General features: G+C 34.0%; 1 protein-coding gene across 9 annotated transcripts in view; it reads left to right on the top strand.

Moving 5' to 3' along the window:
- LOC127876360 (myocyte-specific enhancer factor 2C-like) overlaps window positions 1-23,231 on the top strand; it is a 147,828-nt gene that overhangs the window by 69,990 nt on the left and 54,607 nt on the right. For 6 of the 9 annotated variants that reach the window (XM_052421532.1, XM_052421534.1, XM_052421533.1 and 3 more), the window contains 2 exons: window positions 15,654-15,792; window positions 21,919-22,122. In XM_052421532.1, the coding sequence (XP_052277492.1) occupies window positions 15,739-15,792; window positions 21,919-22,122 (258 nt within the window). In that variant the 5' untranslated portion in view covers window positions 15,654-15,738. Of the gene's footprint in view, window positions 1-11,164; window positions 11,458-11,981; window positions 12,790-15,653; window positions 15,793-21,918; window positions 22,123-23,231 lie in introns of those variants that run through there. The other 3 variants (XM_052421530.1, XM_052421531.1, XM_052421528.1) reach the window with 3 other exon arrangements.

The raw sequence follows: 23,231 nt of genomic DNA, 5'->3' as shown, positions 1-23,231 counted from the left end.
TTCATCCCAATAATATCTTGGACGAGTTCGAAAATGATGCCGGTTGGTTGAAAAACATGGCCACCAGGGGGCGGGGCATTTTTCCTTATATGGCTATAGTAAAACCTTGTTAACACTGCTAGAGGTCACATTTATTTTCCGATCTTCATGAAACTTGCTCAAAAGATTTGTCCCACTGATATTTTTGATGACTTCAAAAATGGTAACCTTTGCTTGAAAAACATGGCTGCCAAGGGGCGGGGCATTTTTCCTTATATGGCTATATATGGCTATGGTAAAATCTTGTTAACACTCTAGAGGCCACAGTTATTGTCCAATCTTAATGAAACTTGGTCAGAAGATTCATCCCAATAATATCTTAGAAGTGTTCGAAAATGATGCCGGTTGGTTGAAAAACATGGCCGCCAGTGGGCGGGGCATTTTTCCTTATATGGCTATAGTAAAACCTTGTTTACACTCTAGTGGCCACATTTATTGTCCAATCTTGATGAAATATGGTCAGAAGATTTGTCTTAATGATATCTTAGATGAGTTCGAAAATGGTTACGTTTGCTTGAATAACATGGCCGCCAAGGGGCGGGGCATTTTTCCTAATATGGCAATATAAGGCTATAGTAAAATCTTGTTAACACTCTAGAGGCCACATTTATTGTCCGATCTTCATGAAACTTGGTCAGAAGATTCATCCCAACAATATCTTGGACCAGTTCAAAAATGATGCTGGTTGGTTGAAAAACATGGCCACCACAGGGGCGGGGCTATTTTCCTGATATGGCTATAGCAAAACCTTGTTCACACTCTAGAGGTCACATTTATTTTCCGATCATCATGAAACTTGGTCAGAAGATTTGTCCCAATTATATCTTGGATGAGTTCGAAAATGGCTTTGGTTGCTTTAAAAACATGGCCACCAGGGGCGGGGCATTTTTCCTTATATGGCTATATATGGCTGTAGTAAAACCTTGTTAACACTCTAGAGGCCACATTTATTGTCCAATCTTCATGAAATTGCGTCAGAAGATTGGTCTCAATGATATCTTGGATGAGTTTGAAAATAATTATGTTTGCTTGAAAAAAATGGCTTCCAAGGGGCAGGGCATTTTTCCTTATATGGCTATAGTAAAATCTTGTTAACACTCTAGAGGACACATTTACTGTCCGATCTTCATGAAACTTGGTCAGAAGATTCATCCCGATAATATCTTGGATGAGTTAAAAAATGATGTCGGTTGGTTGAAAAACATGGCTGCCAGGGGGCGGGGCATTTTTCCTTATATGGCTATAGTAAAACCTTGTTAACACTCTAGAGGCCACATTTATTTTCCGATCTTAGTGAAACTTGGTCAGAAGATTTGTCCCAATGATATCTTGTTATCTCAGGTGAGCGACTTTGGGCCTTTCAGGCCCTCTTGTTTAACTATTGTACATAGCATGCCAAACATTTGCCATAACTTTTGCAATATTGAACATAGCAACTTCATATTTGGCATGCATGTGTATCTCATCGAGCTGCACATTGCCAGGATACCTACTTTGGGGCATAGTGTTTCTGAAACACATCTTGTTTCAAGTTTTGTATAGTTATTTTCTCTTCTTGTGCAGAGCATCATAACTCAAGAAGTATTGAAGGAATTACATGAAACTTTCATATCATCTTTAAATTGTTAAAGTCTTGATTGTCTGGTCTCTTTGATCCAGCTTTAGTTACAGTAATTCAGTCTGTTATGAATGTTATAATTTACGGACATTTAATTCAAGTGGTTCAAACCTAGTGGAAGTTTGAATAATTTTAATTTCTATTTCACATTTACTTGTTCATTACTTTCCCTTCTCAAAATAAAATACACTTTTTAACAAAATACGCTTTAAAAAGTGTATTTTTTCTGCATTTTTACCGAAAAGTGTATTTTTCTGCATTTTTTTCATAATTAAGTGCACTAAAGTGCATTTTTTCTGTATTTTCATTATCTTTAAGTGTATTTTACTGTACTTTAAGTGTATCTTCTGTAGACAAAGTGCATCTTTTTATGCAATAAGTGCATTTTTTCAATGAAGTGCATTTTTTGTGCATATTAGTGTATCTTCTGATTTGCAAAAAAAATATTCTTTCTGTACAAGTGTAGTTTTAGTGCATCTTCATAAAAAAGAGCAACTCTATAGCAAATAACTGAAGTTAAAGGACAGAGATATAGTGTTTAATAGGATTGTACTGAATTCTTTTTTATCTTCACATAATGTTTATGGTCTTATTATTACAATTTGTCTGCTCATAAAATATGTGAATCAGTAGAGCAGCTTTTAAAGGGAAAAGTACAACTAAATCAGGCTGTGGGTAAATAATTAAAAATATTGAAAGTGTCAAAAAAATTATGTGGTCTTGCGAGAATCAATTATATCTTCACAACATAAAAAACAAGTATTTGAACTTTCTTACACTGATATTTAACCCCAATTCAATTAATGTCTACCACATTGACTATTAACATACATTTTAAAAGACAATTTAAATAATATTTATAATATTATATTTATTTCCTAACACCATTCAGTATGTTATATTGAACTATTCACAATTAAATATAATATGCTAAGTGTGCTGTGTATTATTCAATAAATATCAGATAAGATCAGGATCAGATAAGAGATCAATTAGCATCATAAACACTAATCCCTATCAGTGCTCCATCTAGCCAAAACAAAGGGGTGTTTATAGAATTTTGATTGGTTCTGGGACCATCTATTTGAAAACAAACCACTTTTGATTGGTTGGAGCACAGAAAGTTATTTGGAGCACAGGAAGTTATTTTTGTAAACAATTTGGTTTCAGCAACTTAAATTGAGCTAAATTTTTAGGTATAATTCAGCAACATTAATTCTAGTGTCAAATGTCTTGAAATTCTTTCAGCACATGAACTATTGTGTGATGAAAACAATGTGTATTTACTACAATGTGTAAATCAACAATAGACGAGTTAACGCGTGACGTCACACGCACCTGCAAAGTTTTGACTCCGCCCACTGGTTGGCAAAAGAGGTGCAATTTATATAAGCGCATATAGAGAAGGTTGACGAAATCTTCGTTTTTAATGATAATCTTGCACAATATCAAATATAATTTTACTAATTATGTCTGAATAAAACATTAGCATGCAAGGAAATGCATCTTTGGTACGATTTTATTGTTGTTATTATTATTTGTTTTTACTGACAACGAACTCGGGAGTGGAACACAATCTAAGAGCTCGATATGTGGTTAAACAAAAATCTCTCTACTTGGCACTTCATCGCAACCTTTTATAGTTAAAAACTTCTCAGAAATTCAAATTCTTTCAGAATGAATTAAATTTAATGAAAGAAAACAAATAAGGATAAAAACAAACAACGAATAGGTCAATTGTATGTACGCGACATAGGGTAACTGATTTGAACCTTTATGTGTCTGGAAAAACTTACCTTCTTACACATTCAATAAATTCTTTTATTTAATGTTATTGTTTTATTAAATTGTTCACACTAATTTTGGCACTCTTTGTTGCAGCATTTATATCCCGGTGTATAATTGCACCTTTGTTATCACAAACCGATTATCTTGTTATGATCGGATACTGTCCAGACAATTACAAAGAAAACATGGTGTCATAAACCCAGGGACCTACACTTGGACCCCTGCATAAACCACATGTTGCAGACGAGTGTCTGGTCAGTAAACATAAGTCACGATACCTCTATGTCATCTCTTGGCATATTGAGCAATCATTTAATATAAAGAAGTGAAACTCCAGCTGCTGGAGCAGTATTGAATTTTCATTAAAAAACATTTCTTAAAAAATAATAAAAACACAATACCGCCACCAGCCTCTGAAGGCTGAAAATATAACAACATCGAAGATATGTATGGGGATACACGCTATTGCATCCACGCAGCACACATCAAACTGTTGTAAGCCACATTTTAAAGCTAAAAATACTGATAAGTTAATTTTTTATGAAATATTTTAACATTTTAACAAAAATGAAGACATTTGTCGGAAATGTATTAACTGGAACGAGTGTATATATTTATTAGCCAGTTAAACTTAATAATACATTGTTTAATAACTATACATTTAAATATTGTGCAATTTTACTGATATGCAATTAAGGTATTTAACGGGTACCGGCAAAAGTTAACTCCGCTATTATGTGTAAAGATTGTACATTACTGCAGGGTCCGAAACACGATCATGAACATAAGCAGTCACAAAAGGGGCCGTTAGATAAATTAAATATATGCATTTATCATAAAATGCTATATTTTTATCACTCCTTATTACTAATAGAGATTTCAATATACATGCAAAGACAGTTACATTTGCGTAATTAATATGCAGGGTTTTTCCGTTTGTATGGTAAATTGAATTTATATTCATTCGATGTAAACGAAACGTAAATTCATTCAATGTAAAAGAAAATTACCCCAATATTTAAAAAAAGTACTGTATTCCGCTTTTTAGGGCTTTTTTTTTAATTGATTAAATGCACCTCTGACTCTATTGATCGCTGATGAAATAAAACACTATCCACACCACTTAAAATTATAATACAATTAAAATATGTTTTATTAGTGTTTAAATATAATTTATTCAAGTCTTATTATCAGAAAGAATACGGCTAATTTATTGTTTTGTTTTGTGGAATTGTCAGTATTAAGTCTTCCGATCACGTTTACTCTATGCTAATAACTACTACGTATTTTTATGAAGAGGAAATTTTATTTGTGAATATACATTTATTTGGTACTAAATATGCTATATTTGCACTTTTTTTTAAAGAGTTTTAATGTTTATTTCGTTTTTATTATCAATTTATTGACTAAACAAAAGCCCTTTATACATGTTTTACGTTACTGTAACCAGTGTTTTTTGCCAACCAGTCAGTGCGCATGCGCGGAAAATCCCGAATGTAAACAATAACAATTAACTCGTCTATAAGTTTGTTGCAAAGAAGATTCAAAGTGGGCGGTTAAAGTGATCAACAACTGCCGTTTTTGTTTTTTTGGAATGCTGAAGAACAGCTGTAACAGGTTTGTATTTTCATTTCTGCATCTCTTTTTATTTAAATTAATTATGATCATTATCATATTTATGTATTGTCACTGGAAAATGTAACTGGATGAGTAAATGTAATGCAATTTTAAGGAAAAAAACACCATTTGAATTATTATGGCTGTATTTTATGGTTATTGTCATCTTAAAATTTATTTATACCTATTTCTTGTCATTTATGAACAGATTTCTTTCCCCCATATTTAATCAGAACTTTAATATTTTATATTTGAAGGTTAAACCCCAAGGTGAAATTTACATTGATCGGAAGATCCATTGGACAGAATGTGCATCATCGCCTGCCAAAAAAGGGAGCAAAAAGGGGACTACCTGATGTTTGGACATGTATACCAGGCCAACTTGAGGGGAACAGGAGTGGGAAACCGTGCCCTGTAGCTTGTCCTTGACCAAGAAAAGATGGATTTGTTGAGAGGTAAAACTATATAATAAAGGTTATTGCAATTCAAAGAAGTCACACTTCCGACCAGTCCACACAGCCAAAGGAGACCACATATATTAGTACATTTATTAACAGTATTTTCTATCAAACGTAATTTCTTTAAATTATTTATGAAAAGCGTTAAGTCACATGTGATCACGAGATTAAAATTGCAAAAATAAACAAACAAAAACAACAAGCCAACAAACTTGTTTTGATTTAAATTTATGATATTTATAGCAACTGTTGAACAAGATTACCATAACAGCAATATTTAACACTTACATTATAAAATATCTTTCAGGACCTGATCTCAAATGAGATCATGCACGAGAAGCGCCTCGCAGACCATGACAGTAGTATTCAGACCTGATCAGCTGGTGAAGTGCTCTATAAAGGGTTGTTTATGAATGCATTCTTTGTAAGAAACAGTGTATAACAACAAATATAGTGACAGGGGCTAAGCTGCTAAATATTGTCAGCATGTATGCAGTGATTTTCTTTGGAAATTCAAAACAACCTGTACGTACTGGCTCTCAGAAGGGCATGTTTAAGCGCAATAATGAACAAAAAAAGGAAGATCTTAAAAATAAGGTATAGATTTATATAAATTTCATGAATACTGTTCATTTATCATATATTAGGATCCAGAATATGATTGAATTAAATGTACTGCTTTTGTCCATATTAAAAAGGAATTAATGTAATATATAAAAATCTAGTAAATGATAGGGAAAACATTTCAGCTTAAGGAGGGGAAATCTTTAATATTTTTGAAGTGGAAACCACCTGTATTTGGCTGTTAATCAGTTACCGATAATCAGGGGGGAGAAAAATCACTGGTATGAGCTTGATATTTTCAATTGTTAATTCCAGATAGGCAATAGCCCGTTTGAATCCTCTCTTTTATGTAGATATGTAACATTTGTTTTTGTTTTTTAAGGTTTAACATTCTAATAAAAGTGTGTATTTATCTATTGAATTGTACTTTTTGTTTTTTATGTATGTGTTTACACCCCGGCGAAATGTTGTTCATGATTTCATGAACACTTCAAGCCAATCAAGAACTGTTCATGAACGGTTCTGAAAAAGTTCCTGAGCTTGGTTCATGAACTTTTGGACATGAACTGTTCTTAAGACTTGTTCATGAACTGTTTATGAATTATTGTTGAACATTTCAAAGTTCATGAACAGTTCTTCATCTAACCATAAATACTTAGTGATGAACATTTCATGCACAAGTATTTCTAATGACTTTTCTGAGACAGACTTTAAGGATCCATCATGAATAATTCATGAATTCCTTTGTGCTAGATGTTTCATACATATTTTTGAAAGTAATATTGAAATGTCTAGCATACAAATCTTGTAGATTTGTGAAACCTGTGAAGTTAGTATGAATATGCATAGTACTTTCACCACTGTAAGTTAGAGTTCTTGACCTGTTCTAGAGAATTTTAAGAACATTTGTACAAGAACTGTTCAAGAACTGCCTTCAGGAACACTTCAATAACTTTTTAAGGACCTTTCCTGTTCTTGAATTATTCTTAAACTATTCTTGAACACTTTAAGAACTTTTTTGAACAACATGTTTCCTTCTGATGTTCTTAAACAGGTCTACACAATGTTTTTGAATGTATGATGGACTTTATAAGAATCCAATATGTTCTTAAAAGGATCTGTCATTGTTCTTGGAAGACTTAAAAGACAAGTTTAAGAACGTTTTAAGGACATCTTATTTCAAGAAAAGTTTAAGATGATATCAAGAACTCAATGTACATTGCATTGCTGTTTTTACAAAGAAAGAATATTGTGTGCACAGGAAGTTGTAACGGAAGGCACATGGTTTATGTTATATTTGAAAATGTAAGTCTTTAATAAATTACCGGCTGAACTGATCAGCCATTGGATCCATTTCAAGTTCTTTGGCACTGTAAGTGTAACCATTTCAGGGAAACCATTGATTAGTAAATGATTCTTGAACTGAAAATGAGACTATTCATAATCTTTGCAAAACATGAATTATTCATGAACATATAGTGCAAAGTTGTATTATGAAATTTAAAGAGTATTATCAAACCACTTGTATCTCAGTTATTAGTGTTATATTTAAATTATTGTAATATGTTGCTATCAATATGTTAAGTGCTAATACAAGACTTGTTTCTTCTTACCCTGACCTGTTTGTTGAGCTTTGGTAACAATTATGATAACCTTTGCATAAATTGACAAATTCTTGTTCATGAATAGTTCATGAACAATTCATGCCACCTCAGTTCATGAACTCTTGAAGAACTATGGTTCATGAACTATTCACTTACAGTTCGTGAACAGAAAATGAGCCATTGAAAAATAGAAGGAAAATGTTCATGAACTGTTCATGAACAGCAAAACCCTGAAGAATTTTTCAAGAATTGTGTTGTTCATGAACTGTTCAAGAACACTTTATGCCATTGATGTTCATGAATTGTTCATGAAAATTTCATGCCATAATGGTTGTAGAATAGTTCATGAACACTTCATGCCACACGGGTTCAAGAATAGTTCATGAACACTTCATGCCATAAGGGTTCAAGAATAGTTCATGAACACTTCATGCCATTATGTTTCAAGAATATTTCATGAACACTTCATGCCATTAGTGTTCATGAACAGTTCATGAACTAAAATTTCAAGAACTTTTCACAGACATGGCTCATTTTCTGTTCACGAACTATTCGTGAACAATTCATGAACTCAGTTCACGAACAGTTCATGAACTGTTCACGAATTATTCGTGAACTGCAGAACAACATTTCGCAGGGGCACTAACCTTTCATTTAAAGAATGAATGCTGACTTCAAAATGCTGTTTTTTTTTTCAAATTTGGTTAATTTTTAAGCATATTAATTTGAAGTGATGAAAAGTACACTTGAGCGTATAATGTGCTTAAAAAATTCACTTCCAACACTTCAAAAAGTGTATCATTTGTATGACTGAAAATGCACTCAAGTGTATAAATGCGCTTAAAAATTCACTTTTAATATTGTAAGGTGTATTATTTGTATGACCGGGAATGCACTCAAGTGTATTAATGCGCTTAAAAAAATTCACTTTCAATTTTGTAAGGTGTATTATTTGTATCAGTGGAAATGCACTCAAGTGTATTAATGCGCTTACAAAAATTCACTTTGAATACTCAATGAAGTGTATTATTTGTATGACTGGAAATGCACTCAAGTGTATTAATGCGCTTAAATAATTTGCTTTTAATTCTGTAATGTGTATTATTTGAATGACTGGAAATGCACTCAAGTGTATAAATGCGCTTTAAAAAATTTACTTTGACCATGAAGTGTATTATTTGTTTGTCTTAAAATACACTCAAGTGTATAAATGCACTTAAAAATAAACTTAAGCGCACTTATTATCATAATAAACGCACTTAAGTGTATTATTTCGTGGAAAAAAAATACACTTAAATGTATAAACACACTAGTAAAAAGTGTTTTTTTAACAGATTAAAATGCACTTGTTAAGCAAAAAATACGGTGCCAATAACATGCGCATTAAATGCGCATTTAATGTGCATTTAATGCGCATTAAATGCGCATTTAGTGCACTTTTTCGAGAAGGGTGATCTCAAATGAGATCATGCACAAGAAGCGCCTCGCAGACCATGACAGTAGTATTCAGACCTGATCAGCTGGTGAAGTGCTCTATAAAGGGTTGTTTATGAATACATTCTTTGTAAGGAACAGTGTATAACAACAAATATAGTGACAGGGGCTAAGCTGCTAAATATTGTCAGCATGTATGCAGTGATTTTCTTTGGAAATTCAAAACAACCTGTACGTACTGGCTCTCAGAAGGGCATGTTTTAGCGCAATAATGAACAAAAAAAGGAAGATCTTAAAAATAAGGTATAGATTTATATAAATTTCATGAATACTGTTCATTTATCATATATTAGGATCCAGAATATGATTGAATTAAATGTGCTGCTTTTGTCCATGTTAAAAAGGGATTTGAAATTAATGTAATATATAAAAATCTAGTAAATGATAGGGAAAACATTTCAGCTTAAGGAGGGGAAAACTTTAATATTTTTGAAGTGAAAACCACCTGTATTTGGCTGTTAATCAGTTACCAGTAATCAGAGGGGAGAAAAATCACTGGTATGAGCTTGATATTTTGAATTGTTAATTCCAGATAGGCAATAGCCCGTTTGAATCCTCTCTTTTATGTAGATATGTAACATTTGTTTTTGTTTTTTAAGGTTTAACATTCTAATAAAAATGTGTATTTATCTATTGAATTGTACTTTTGTTTTTTATGTATGTGTTTACACTAACCTTTCATTTAAAGAATGAATGCTGACTTCAAAATGCTGGGATTTTTTTTAAATTTGGTTAATTTTTAAGCATATTAATTTGAAGTGATGAAAAGTACACTTGAGCGTATAATGCGCTTAAAAAATTCACTTCCAACACTTTAAAAATTGTATCATTTGTATGACTGAAAATGCACTCAAGTGTATTAATGCGCTTAAAAATTCACTTTTAATATTGTAAGGTGTATTATTTGTATGACCGGGAATGCACTCAAGTGTATTTATGCGCTTAAAAAAATTCACTTTCAATTTTGTAAGGTGTATTATTTGTATCAGTGGAAATGCACTCAAGTGTATTAATGCGCTTACAAAAATTCACTTTGAATACTCAATGAAGTGTTTTATTTGTAAGTCTGGAAATGCACTCAAGTGTATTAATACGCTTAAAAAATTCACTTTGAATACTCCATGAAGTGTATTATTTGTATGAGTTAAAATACACTCAAGTGTATTGATGCACTTGAAAGATTACTTTAGTTACTGATAAGTGTATTATTTGTATGACTGGAAATGCACTCAAGTGTATTAATGCGCTTAAATAATTTGCTTTTAATTCTGTAATGTGTATTATTTGAATGACTGGAAATGCACTCAAGTGTATTAATGCGCTTTAAAAAATTTACTTTGACCATGAAGTGTATTATTTGTATGTCTTAAAATACACTCAAGTGTATAAATGCACTTAAAAATAAACTTAAGCGCACTTATTATCATAATAAACGCACTTAAGTGTATTATTTCGTGGAAAAAATACACTTAAATGTATAAACACACTAGTAAAAAGTGTTTTTTTTTAACAGATTAAAATGCACTTGTTAAGCAAAAAATACGGTGCCAATAACATGCGCATTAAATGCGCATTTAATGTGCATTTAATGCGCATTAAATGCGCATTTAGTGCACTTTTTCGAGAAGGGTTATTGCAATAGTATTTAAAATATTATGAAACAATGCAACTTTGCAGAACAGATATTGATTGTAATGTTTAAACTCAGTACAGCCACACTGGTGCTAAATTATAGGACATTTGGTTCAAAGTGTTTGTACATCAATTTAAATAACGGAAATCAGATTAAAATAAAAGTCATTTCTAATCACAGCTTTATGATAAATAACAAACAATTGGGTGCAGGTAGCTCACAGTGTGGAAGTGAAGCCGGCCTTTCAAGAGTGCCTGAGCCAGATAGCGTTTGCAATGTTATCAACAGCTCTTAAACCCTGAAAAGTCTCATTGGCACACCACAGTAGAGATAGGGCCTGATTATATCGTATATAAGGGCCCCCCTCCTCATTCCGTCAACCTGTTACTTTCTCATGCGCTGGCAGTGTCACATGACCAAAGAAAAGTAACGATTTGTGCTGTAAATGGAAACTAGACGTGGCTGTTCTGTTTTTGAAGATAGTTTGAAGTGTTCAATCAGTCCTGATTTGGAGTTTAATTTTATCAGTAGTTGGATTTGTTGCAAAGGAAGATTTGCTACTCCATTTTTGGATGTGAATGAAAGTTAGACTGTTTTGGTCAACTCTTGGCTAAACATGGAAGGACCCAAATCTGGCAAAATGTATGTAAACAAGAGGAGACTGTACATTACTGTGTTATTTTTCCGGTGTTTGCAATTTTGGAACAGTTGTAACGCTGTGTTTTTTCACCATTTTGGGAATTGTGGCCGCAGCTTTTTATTGGGAAAAATTGCACGGCTTTGACTAAAAAAAACTTTTTTAAGAAACTTTAAGAAAAGTTAGACTTACATAGCTAGACAGGAGATTACCTAAATGTTGAACTTTATGTATTTATTTTTTGGAAACCTTCAATTGGAAATTTTAGGCAGTCATCTGGAAAAATATTCTTTATTAGATTGGGAATGGGGAAAAATTCCAGCCCAAATTGACCTCAAAGAACGCTGATGTGCTTTATAATTTTCTTTACACTAAACATTTTTTCTTAGTTCCTTGCTTTATATTTCTGTTTAAGTTTTATATCAGTAGTTATTTCCTAGGTCAAAGCATAATTTGATGAAAAGTACTTAATGAACCTTCACAAGATTTAAGAAAATACATTAATGCAATTGATAGTTATTGACGTAAATGTCATAAACATATATAACTTTTCATGTATATCCGTCAAAGCATGCATTTACAATTATAAAATGTTTTATTTACTTTCTTGCATGTTTGGCGATGTAGGTGTTTCTATCATCAGGGAAAGGGGCATACGGGTTACAGAGCAGTATAATGATTTCTTGTTACCGAATAAATAAATCATACAAGCCATACATTTTCAGACCAATTCCAGGACATTGAGCTGAATTTTCCGGGACATTTGCCGATTTTCCGGGACATGTATACATATAGCGATATATATAGACATATATGCATTTTTGGTACGCATTTTTTTACATCGTAAATTGCTAAGTTCGAAAGCCTACAGTATCCGAAATACACTAGATCTATTAACGTCAAATTAAACATTACTACTTCCGTTACTAGATGCAAGCCACGTGTTTTTCGTGTTAGAAAAGAGCACCAAATTGCTAATGTGTACATGTCACATTTTCTGCAGAAAGAAAAACTAGGTTAAAAGTATTATTTTCTGGGATACATTTATGGTGTCCGAAAAGTAAGAGCGTCCGAAAATCCAGTGCAATAATGGCAAGTCACAATTGTGCTTACAATTCAAATTCACTTATTATTTTTATTGTTATAATTACTGCGGATTTAGAACAAGACAGAAATAAACTTAGTGAGGATGACAATTTTATATGCTTAGTTTTTGTACTCAACTTCCTAGTCGGTTAAACGTGCGAACATTACCCGCTTTTAATTTTGTACTCAACGATGTTGGACTTCAGATGTGTGAACAACTCTTTTGCCCTTACACAGAGGGAAATTAGAAGGTGGTATAATATAGCCAATAAACAACCACATTAAACAATGCCCCCTTTTCGGTTTGACTGCGAACTTAAGACAATCAATATGATAACAGGACCCCTGTTAATTGATCGATTTTGACACATAGCGTAGTCACCTATTCAGGTAGGCATTGCCATGGAGACGCTGCGGATTAGTGGGTACCCAGATTCGAGGTGCAGTTAAGCCTAAGATAAGGTACATGTATATATGGATTTTGTAAAATCCGGGACATTTGACTGATTTCCAGGACTGCGGGACACGTTCTTCATTTCCAGGACAATCCCGGACAATCCGGGACGTATGGAATGAATGATTTAATGCATGATGCTTGCAGAATTTTCGAATGGACAAGGACAAAAATGAACAGCTTTAAGAAATAGCCATGAAAACTGCACAATTTAGGGAGTTTTGAAAGTGCAGGATATGTAGACGTGTTAAAATCAAAATACTGTTGTAATATGTTTGCTCAAAAGCTAATAAAGCATTCATTTATCAGATGCTAAATTTACTTAAAGCTCTTTTTGTTTTATTAATTGCATCAAAACTCCAAACACTTGTTGATTAATAGCTTTTATTTTATGCTTTCCGGTTGTTAATAGAGAAATATCAGTGAATTAAAACTGATAATTTCACTGTTTCAAATAATGAAAATTATCAGTGAAAATTATCGATAATTTTCACTGTTTACTGTGAAATGAAGTCATTTTTTTGACGAAATGACGTCATTATTTCAGCTAAATTCTTTAGTTAAACTCTTTAACAATGTATAAAAACTGTGAAACAAAGCATAAAATAAAAAGAAAATTTGTTGGATTTGGTGGAATATCGATTTTAATTCACTTGTGATCATAAAAAATATATATTTTTACTCGTGGCTGCGCCACTCTTGAAAATATTATTTTTTTATGATCACTCGTGAATTAAAATCGATAATCCACAGAATCCAACAAATATCCTCTATATAAACAACTGTACATCAATATAAATTACATATTTTTTTAATTTTAAATACAATATTTGCATTAACTCAAAATATGTTCTTGCATTGTCCTGGCTTGCCTGTATGGGGCTGTTTTGTGCACATGCCATGTCTAATATAAAAAATTGGTAACCCAATTCAGTGATTATATTGGTTTGATCAACAGTTCTGCATGTCTGCTCTTGAGTCAAATATCATTTGACTGCATTTATACTTGAACTGAATGTTAATGTTAAATGGATGATGTTGTAATAATGCTTTATTTGAATTTAAATGAATATCTTAATTTATATTGATTGCCTATGTTATGTTTCTTTACCAAATACATTAAATACGCACTCAATTAATTGCTTGTAATCTGTGTTTTTAATTTTGAAAGTAACGCATTTTTTTTGCATCAAATTAACAATAAATTTGTATATAAGTGCTATTTCAGATATTTCGAAGCTATATTTGTAGTGAGGGGAAATCTTGGTTACAGGAATGTCACATAGTGTGGACTGCCACAATATGAAATCGCAAAATTATACATAAATAAGTTAATACTTGATGGTGGATATCTTGATTTGGAAGGAAATATAATATAACTTTTTTTTAAATTCCATTCCTACATATTTAAATATGTTTCTCTCTATTTTATCTTGCACCAAAATTGCTTACTTTTGCCATACTTAAATAGTTATTGGCTTATTGCGTAATAATCATTCCCATTTGAACTATATTACCCGAGCACAGATTGGCATTACCTACTTTTGACTATAATAAAATCCAAATGGTTGTCTATGCATGTGATTTTGGATCATTAGAATATACTGTTTCTAGGTCAATCTTATTTTACTGACTAGTCCACAACCATCACTTCTTGTTAACCCTTTCCCACTCAGAAGCTAAGTGAAAATGGTTAGGTGCAAACAGCATAAAACCAGAACAGCCTGCGAGTAACTCTCAGTCTGTTCAGGTTTTATGCTGTTTGCTGCTAATCAGTATCTTAGGGTTTGAAATAAGGCCTTAAAAACGTGAATCTAGTAAGAGAGGTCTTTAATAAAATGTAACTTTCTAAGGGACTACAAATGCGTCAAAATACGTATCTAAGAAGTCAAGGGTTAAAATAATGGAGTCTCGCTCCCGGAAAACAGGTGCTTACTTCATGTGCGTAAAGTGAGCAGGCTGTTCAGGCTAATCGGTGACAACACTTTCTGCCTTAACTCGATTTTCACTAATAAAATGCTTCCTTTAAACAAAAAAACCCATTTTGTTTGATTGCCGGAAACTGCGTACTTAAACATTATCCAATAGATATATGTGGTTATTTCCTAGGGCTATAGGTCCTTGGCCATTGATGTATGTAGGTTAACTTTGAAGATATTGCTTTGATTTGGAAAGTGCATTTTGCTTATTTACGAGATAGAATTATTTACAAGATAGAATCTATAACACATGATGTGGACTTTGAATAAGACTTCAAATAGACAGCGTGTTTAATTGGTGTTTTTTTAGGCCTTAAAAAGCCTGAAGTCGATTCAAATGCAAATTGTCACTTACATTGAATTATGTAGAGGAAATATTTAGTATATTGTGACCTTAATTCAGGATTGTAAGTGCCAACAAATCTACAATAGTACCTCAGGTACAAGAACATGGTTATGTGTATGTGTCAAGATTGTTAGTTCCAACAAAAGTACAATATTGCTCATTGTTTTGTATTGTAAGGATTGTTAGTGCCAACAAATCTACAATAGTGGCTCATTGTTATGTATTTTCAGGATTGTTAGTGCCAACAAATCTACAATAGTGGCTCATTGTTATGTATTTTCAGGATTGTTAGTGCCAACAAATCTACAATAGTGGCTCATTGTTTTGTACTTTCAGGATTGTTAGTGCCAACAAATCTACAATAGTGGCTCAGGTACAAGAACAGGCCATTGGAGCCGGGGCCGAAACTCCATCCAGGAAGATGGGCCGCAAGAAAATACAGATCTCCCGAATAGCTGATGAGAGGAACAGACAGGTGAGAATCAGTGGAGCGAGGCTCTGGGAAAATGGGGCTTAATGCATGTGTATAAAGTGTCAGCCCATATTAGCCTCTGCAGTCCACACAGACTTATCAGGAACTACACTCTTTACCATCATTGGATTTTTGTTAAGAACAGACCTCCTTTAGAGCCAAAATTCCATTAAAGCGATAAGTGTTGCCTCGAATTAGCCACTGCACAGGCTGATTTGGGATGACACTTGACACATATGCATTTAAGCCACATAAGTAACCCTAATCAACAAATATTTTGTTAAATAGACTGGCTTCAGGCAGGTCATGAGAACTACGTCGCGCTTCCAACGCAGCCCGGACCCAATGTCATGTTTGCTTGTAAATGTTCGGATATCGCGGAAGGAAATTAACATGGAATATATTGTGACAAAAAATAAAAACGAGCATTTTGTATCACCATAAATCTATGTTACCATACCACATCAAGCGTTGAAATGTTTGCTATCTCTGTAAGAAACACTGATTTTTTATGGATTAACTTTATTTTACGAAGTTTTTGCAGAGGGAGGCTAATATACTGTTGTAATCGTATTACTATTGTTCTTACAGTACTAGAAATAGCTTCATATTGGTGTCATGCATCTGTCTCTGAACAAAGTTAATATAATAATTTTGTTTGAAAACAAAATGTGTGAAAGTTAGCATTTTCAAAAATCAGGACTTAAAAGGTCAACAGACAGTGCCAAACAGCTGTATGACATTTCAGACTCTGTGAACACAGAATTGTGTCATCATTCTTAATTCCTTAAAACATACATCCAGACAAATGTAGTAGGGCTAGAGAGTTTGAAAACAAGAGTGCAATTTAACATATTCCCAGCTCAAAAGCAATTAAAGTGCTGAAGGCACTGTAGGTGTTGGCTGTTGTTAAAGTTTAGACGCAACTCAGTTTAAAAAATTATGTTATAGCTTTTTATATTGCAAGTTTTGAATGAACATAACTCATTCAAATTTATAAAGAGTGTGTCTTAAAGCACAGGTCAAGATGTGTTTATTTTTAAATCATGAATAAAAAATATAATTTAAGCTTCATTTTGGTAAAACAGGGCTTAATGCATATGCATAAATTGTCATCCCAGTACCAGAGACTCTCTTTAAACGAAAAACATTATAAAATCAGAAATGATGTCCTTGATTAGCTTGTGCACATTGCACAGGCTAATCAGTGTGCACAGGCTTATCTTATTTGACATGCATTAAGCCCCGTTTTCCATGAAAGCAGCCAATATGTACAGATTTCAATAATTAACGTCTTTCAAGCTGTAAAACACTATTAGTCATATTCACACACTGCAGTGTACCAGTGGTGAACTATAAACAGGCAGATGTGGTGGTTATTGTTCTTAGCAGATGCTCCTAGCATTTGTCGTCTGCATAATTTTACTGCAACAGGCAGTGGTTGTCTTTCCATAGCGTAGTTAAGCGGTTAAGCACATACTGATTTGCAAAACTTGGTCTGTAACATTAGTAACCCTCACACTAAAAATGAAGATGGCCCTACGCAACCAGCATAAAACCAGAAGAGCTATTTGCAGCTCATTGGTCTCTTAGGCTTGGAAATGAAGCCTTTATAAAGTTTATCTATCAAAAAAGTTCTTTAATTTAATTTGATTTTCTAATGGTCTACAAACAGATGAGAATGAGTATCTGAGCTTTTCAAGGTTAATCAATATAGAGCTGGTATCTAAGTCTGAAACATGACAATCACAGGACTCCATCTTAATTACAGGCCTGTTAATAACAATCACCGAGTTGCACCATATCCCTAACACAGGACCCTTGAGAATCAATTATGAAGATGTAGATAAGAAAGTAATCATTGATTTTCTAATTGATGGAAACAAACGCGACCAATTTGTGCAGGGAATGAAAACGAATAATCAATGTGTTGAACAATTTAAGGCCATTTGCTTCACTGCACTTACAAGAATAATAAAGGAAGACATCAGTTACAGAATAATGGTATTGTCACGGAAGCATGTTGTAACTGTAGTTTGTTAAATAATAGATGTTTTTATTCAATATTGTCTACAAAAAGCATGGTTCTTGTATCAGCAGGCAACCCATAATTCTCCATAGCCACAACATCAGTGAGTAGGCGGTTAAACTTGTTAAAATCACAATGTGGCTCTGTCAATTAGGACCGCTATTACATGCTATTTTCCTGGGCTAGAACTGGCCCTGGGGACAGCTGACAGCCACTCCTTGTCAGCAAGCTGCAGTCAGCGCGTAGGCTTTATTGTCGAGACACAGAGTTCCTGTATGCGGCAATGATTTTAATGCACATTTCTTGTAGAGTTCCTGCTAATGTCCACACACCCCAGTATAACTAAATATAACTAGTTGGCTGTTATGTAGATTGTATGACAATACAAATGTCCTATGTTCTTAAATATGGCTGCAAAATATTAAAGCAGTAAAGAAAAAATTCAAGGCCTTATAAGAGAGATCGTAAAGTTTTCTTTTTATTATGTCCCCCACTATAGTAGTGGGGGACATATTGTTTTTGCCCTGTCTGTTGGTCTGTCTGTTGGTCTGTCTGTTGGTCTGTTTGCGCCAACTTTAACATTTTGCAATAACTTTTGCTATATTGAAGATAGCAACTTCATATTTGGCATGCATGTGTATCTCATGAAGCTGCACATTTTGAGTGGTGAAAGGTCAAGGTCATCCTTCAAGGTCAGAGGTCAAATATATCTGGCCAAAATCGCTCATTTTATGAATACTTTTGAAATATTGAAGATAGCAACTTGATATTTGGCATGCATGTGTATCTCATGGAGCTGCACATTTTGAGTGGTGAAAGGTCAAGGTCATCCTTCAAGGTCAGAGGTCAAATATATGTGGCCCAAATCGCTTATTTTATAAATACTTTTGCAATATTGAAGATAGCAACTTCATATTTGGCATGCATGTGCATCTCATGGAGCTGCACATTTTGAGTGGTGAAAGGTCAAGGTCATCCTTCAAGGTCAGAGGTCAAATATATGTGGCCCAAATCGCTTATTTTATGAATACTTATGCAATATTGAAGATAGCAACTTGATATTTGGCATGCATGTGTATCTCATGGAGCTGCACATTTTGAGTGGTGAAAGGTCAAGGTCATCCTTCACAAGGTCAAGGTCATCCGTCAAGGTCAAACATCATATAGGGGGACATTGTGTTTCACAAACACATCTTGTTAAAGGCAGTGTTAACATTTAAAAAATGTTATCTGAAGTAGATCAAAAGCAAAAATATAAAGCACCATAATTACAATCAACATTATTTAGAGCAAGAGTGAGCTTGTTTAGCAATGTAGCAAAGAATATGTCAAAGTTACACGAAATTGTTTCATTTTTATACGCCTGTTCAAAACGGGACATATAAGATAAACCTTGGCGGGCGGCGGGCGGGCGGCTTCCACAGCAGTGCACGGTCTTTAATTTAAATAGTTTTCATCCGATCTTCTCCAAACTAGGTCAGAAGTTGTATCTTGACACTATCTAGGTCAAGTTTGAATATGGGTCATGCCGGGTCAAAAACTAGGTCACATTGTCACTTAGTGCATTTCAAGCATTTAGCATGGTGTCCGCTCTCTAATTGAAGTAGTTTTCATCTAATCTTCACCAAATTTGGTCAGAAGTTGTCTCTAGATGGTATCTAGGTCAAGTTCAAATATGGGTCATGCCGGGTCAAAAATTATGTCACGAGGTCACTTAGTGCATTTTAAGCATATAGCACCATGGTGTCCCCTAGTGCATTTTAAGCATTTAGCATGGTGTCCGCTCTCTAAATGAAGTACAGTAAAACTATATAACTCGAGGTAGCACAGGACTGACCTCGATGCTTGAGTAATCGCAGGTTTTGAGTAATCCATGGTATTATTTGTTTTCACTATTTCGATTGGTGATGCTTAACTTCTGACCGCAAATGCTTTATTTACATGTAAGACGGTGCTTGGAAAAGAAAAGGCTTTGTAAAGATCGCTTAAAATTAAAGGGATCTTTTCACGGTTTGGTAAATTGACAAAATTGAAAAGAGTTTTTTCAGATTCGCAAATTTTCGTTTTAGTTATGATATTTGTGATGAAACAGTATTACTGAACATTTACCATAGTCCAATATAGCCATTATATGTATCTTTTGACGATTTGAAAACCTACAAATTATAAAGCGTTGCAACATGAAACAATTGAATAATTTGGAGAGTTCTGTTGTTGTCGTTTAAATTTACGAAACTACGAAGATTGTGTATATAAGGTATAAAATACTTACACCTGTGTATACCTGGCGGAAAAGCTGAGAAGGCTAATGCGTTTTTACTTCAGACTAACTCCAGGACTCCAGGGGTCACTGGTTTGAGTCATGGTACCGATAATTTTTTTTCCTTTTTTTAATTTTATTCTTGATTTTTTACTGGAGCTTATAAGATCCAATGTTTACATTTATCAATATAAAGCATTTAATGACAAACTTCAAAATATGCCAAAATCTGTGAAAAGGCCCCTTTAAAGTATACTAAACTATACAATAAGAATAATCGTACATTCCTTTAATTTTATCAAAATACACACATAACATGTTGCGTTTTGTGGCCGTTTTTCCAGTGAACGCTGTCAAAGGGCGGCCACTACTTCCGTTACCCGATATAGGAAACAGAAGCTTTCCTGATCTAGCTATCCCCCCACAAGTGGGTCCTTCACTAGATTGCTCAGGAGTTTGACAAGATTATTTTCTTTCTTCGTTGTTATGATGCAGCGCAAATGACAAGAAGGAATTCAGTTGAGAGATTCCGATGTATTATCTGATACGCTCTATTTTATACCATACATTTTATCAAAATTATCGATTGCTGGTAATTATTTAATTATCATTAAAACTGTGTAGCTTTTATCTGCATCTCAAAGGATGACAATTTGCAGTGTTTCTCAAACAGCGATTACTTCACACCTAATCAGGCGTTTTTATGCCCCCATTTCGAAGAAAAGGGGGTATATAGTTTTCGCACTGTCTGTCGGTCGGTCGGTCACACTTTTCGCGTCCGCTCTCTAATTCAAATAGTTTTCATCCGATCTTTACCAAACTTGGTCAGAATTTGTATCCAGACAATATCTTGGTCAAGTTCGAATATGGGTCATGCCTGGTCAAAAACTAGGTCACGGGGTCACTTAGTGCATTTCAAGGATTTAGCATGGTGTCCGCTCTCTAAATGAAGTAGTTTTCATCTGATCTTTACTAAACTTGGTCAGAAGTTGTATCAAGACAATATCTAGGTCAAGTTCGAATATGGGTCATGCCGGATCAAAAACTAGGTCACTGGGTCACTTAGTGCATTTCAAGGATTTAGCATGGTGTCCGCTCTCTAATTGAAGTAGTTTTCATCTGATCTTTACTAAACTTGGTCAGAAGTTGTATCAAGACAATATCTAGGTCAAGTTCGAATATGGGTCTTGCCGGGTCAAAAACTAGGTCATGGGGTCACATTTACACAGTTAAGCTTTTATGTAGTGACAAAGTTACAGTTGGGGGCATCCGTGTCGTGTGGACACATTCCTTGTTTGTCTGCTTGATTGCGCTGTTTTCACAACTCAAATATTTTTAGCACCAACCAGACGAGAAAGTGTCTTCGAATAATTGCCAGTTAATTAGGTGTGAAATGCCTTTCAGGGACTGGCACACATCCTCGAGTTATCGAAAATCGCATGTTTGAGTTATTGCGGGTATTTTTATATAGAAATTAAAGGAAAATGTTAGGGACTTCCTTTAATGCTCCAGTAATTGCCAGTTTGCGTGAAATCGCAAGCTCGAGTTATTGCAATTCTACTGTAGTTTTCATCCGATCTTCACCAAATTTGGTCAGATTTAGTTGGGTCTAGATGATATCTAGGTCTAGTTCAAATATGGGTCACACCGGGTCAAAAAATAGGCCACAGGCTTATTTTTCAAAAATATATCATTTTGCAACTCAAATGGTAAAGTTATAAAGTGGTCCAAAACCTTCGAACAGGCGTATCTTGTGACAGTTTGGCACTCTTGTTTAGATGGCTTTCACTTAGCAAAATTTTACCATGTCTCTGATTGGCGTATTTTTTTCATTTTCTAGGTGACGTTCACTAAGCGAAAGTTTGGCCTCATGAAGAAGGCGTACGAGTTGAGTGTGTTGTGTGACTGTGAGATAGCTCTCATCATCTTCAACAGTGCTAACAAACTCTTTCAATACGCCAGTACAGACATGGATAAAGTGCTCCTAAAGTACACGGAATATAACGAGCCGCATGAAAGTCGCACAAACAAGGATATTATCGACGTGAGTATTTTTTTTATTGTGTTTTTTACTGTCGGATAATAATCATTAAGTCTTGTGTTTTTATACTATACTTCTTAGAAGATTTAATTTTCATTATTTTAGGGATAAAAATCGGACATGCATTTTCTCATTTTTAACCTCATAATGTCTGTAGAGTGTTGTCCTGCTAGGCCATTTTATCAGAAGTTTTGTTATTAATATGAAATTTTTATGCGCTTAAAACAAATTTTATAAATAAATAACTATGAAAAAAGTAACCAGAACTTGGTTAGGAAATGTGGGTCTTCTGAATAACAGGAGGTAATTTCCAACTGATTTCACCTAGTTTTGGGAAAGGCCTATAGTGTGTACATCAGACAAAGGGAAGACACATATTTATGCCCCCCTTCGAAGAAGAGGGGATATATTGTTTTGCACATGTCGGTCTGTCAGTCCGTCGGTCCATCTGTCCACCAGATGGTTTCCGGATGATCACTCAAGAACGCCTAGGCCTAGGATAATGAAACTTCATAGGTACATTGATCATGACTGGCAGGTGACCCCTATTGATTTTCAGGTCACTAGGTCAAAGGTCAAGGTCACAGTGACTCAAAACAGTAAAATGGTTTCCGGATGATAACTCAAGAATGCTTTACGCCTAGGATCATGAAACTTATAGCAGGCTGTCAAGCGGTCATACTTTTTCCTACTTTTTCCTACTATTTCCTACTTTTTCATCAGGATCCTACTTTTTCCTATTTTTTTACCAAATCTTCCTACTATTCCTACTTTTTCATTTTCAATGGAGAATTTTTTTTTTAAAGAGTTTATTTAGTAAACTTGCAGGATGAATGAATCTATGGCATGACTGTATCCCTGTTAATGTGCATTCATCTAGATGAGACCTGACAACACATGCTGACTGTCTGCTAGCACCTCTTCAGGAGCATAAATATTTATTTCTTATGTAACTTTTAAAATTATTGACAAGTTTTTTTTTAAGTAACAATAGTGCCTTGTTTACTTCCTTAGCATTTGTACACTGCAGACTTCACTACCTTACACAGTTCCCAGTGATGCAAGAGCTGAGGGAACCCATTGTTTATTCCAGTTTTATTTTGTTTCCATTG

This window comes from Dreissena polymorpha, chromosome 4 (assembly GCF_020536995.1).
Source record: "Dreissena polymorpha isolate Duluth1 chromosome 4, UMN_Dpol_1.0, whole genome shotgun sequence".
NCBI lineage: Eukaryota > Metazoa > Mollusca > Bivalvia > Myida > Dreissenidae > Dreissena > Dreissena polymorpha.
Note: the sequence above shows the minus strand (reverse complement) of the source record. Positions and strands in the feature narration are given on the sequence as shown.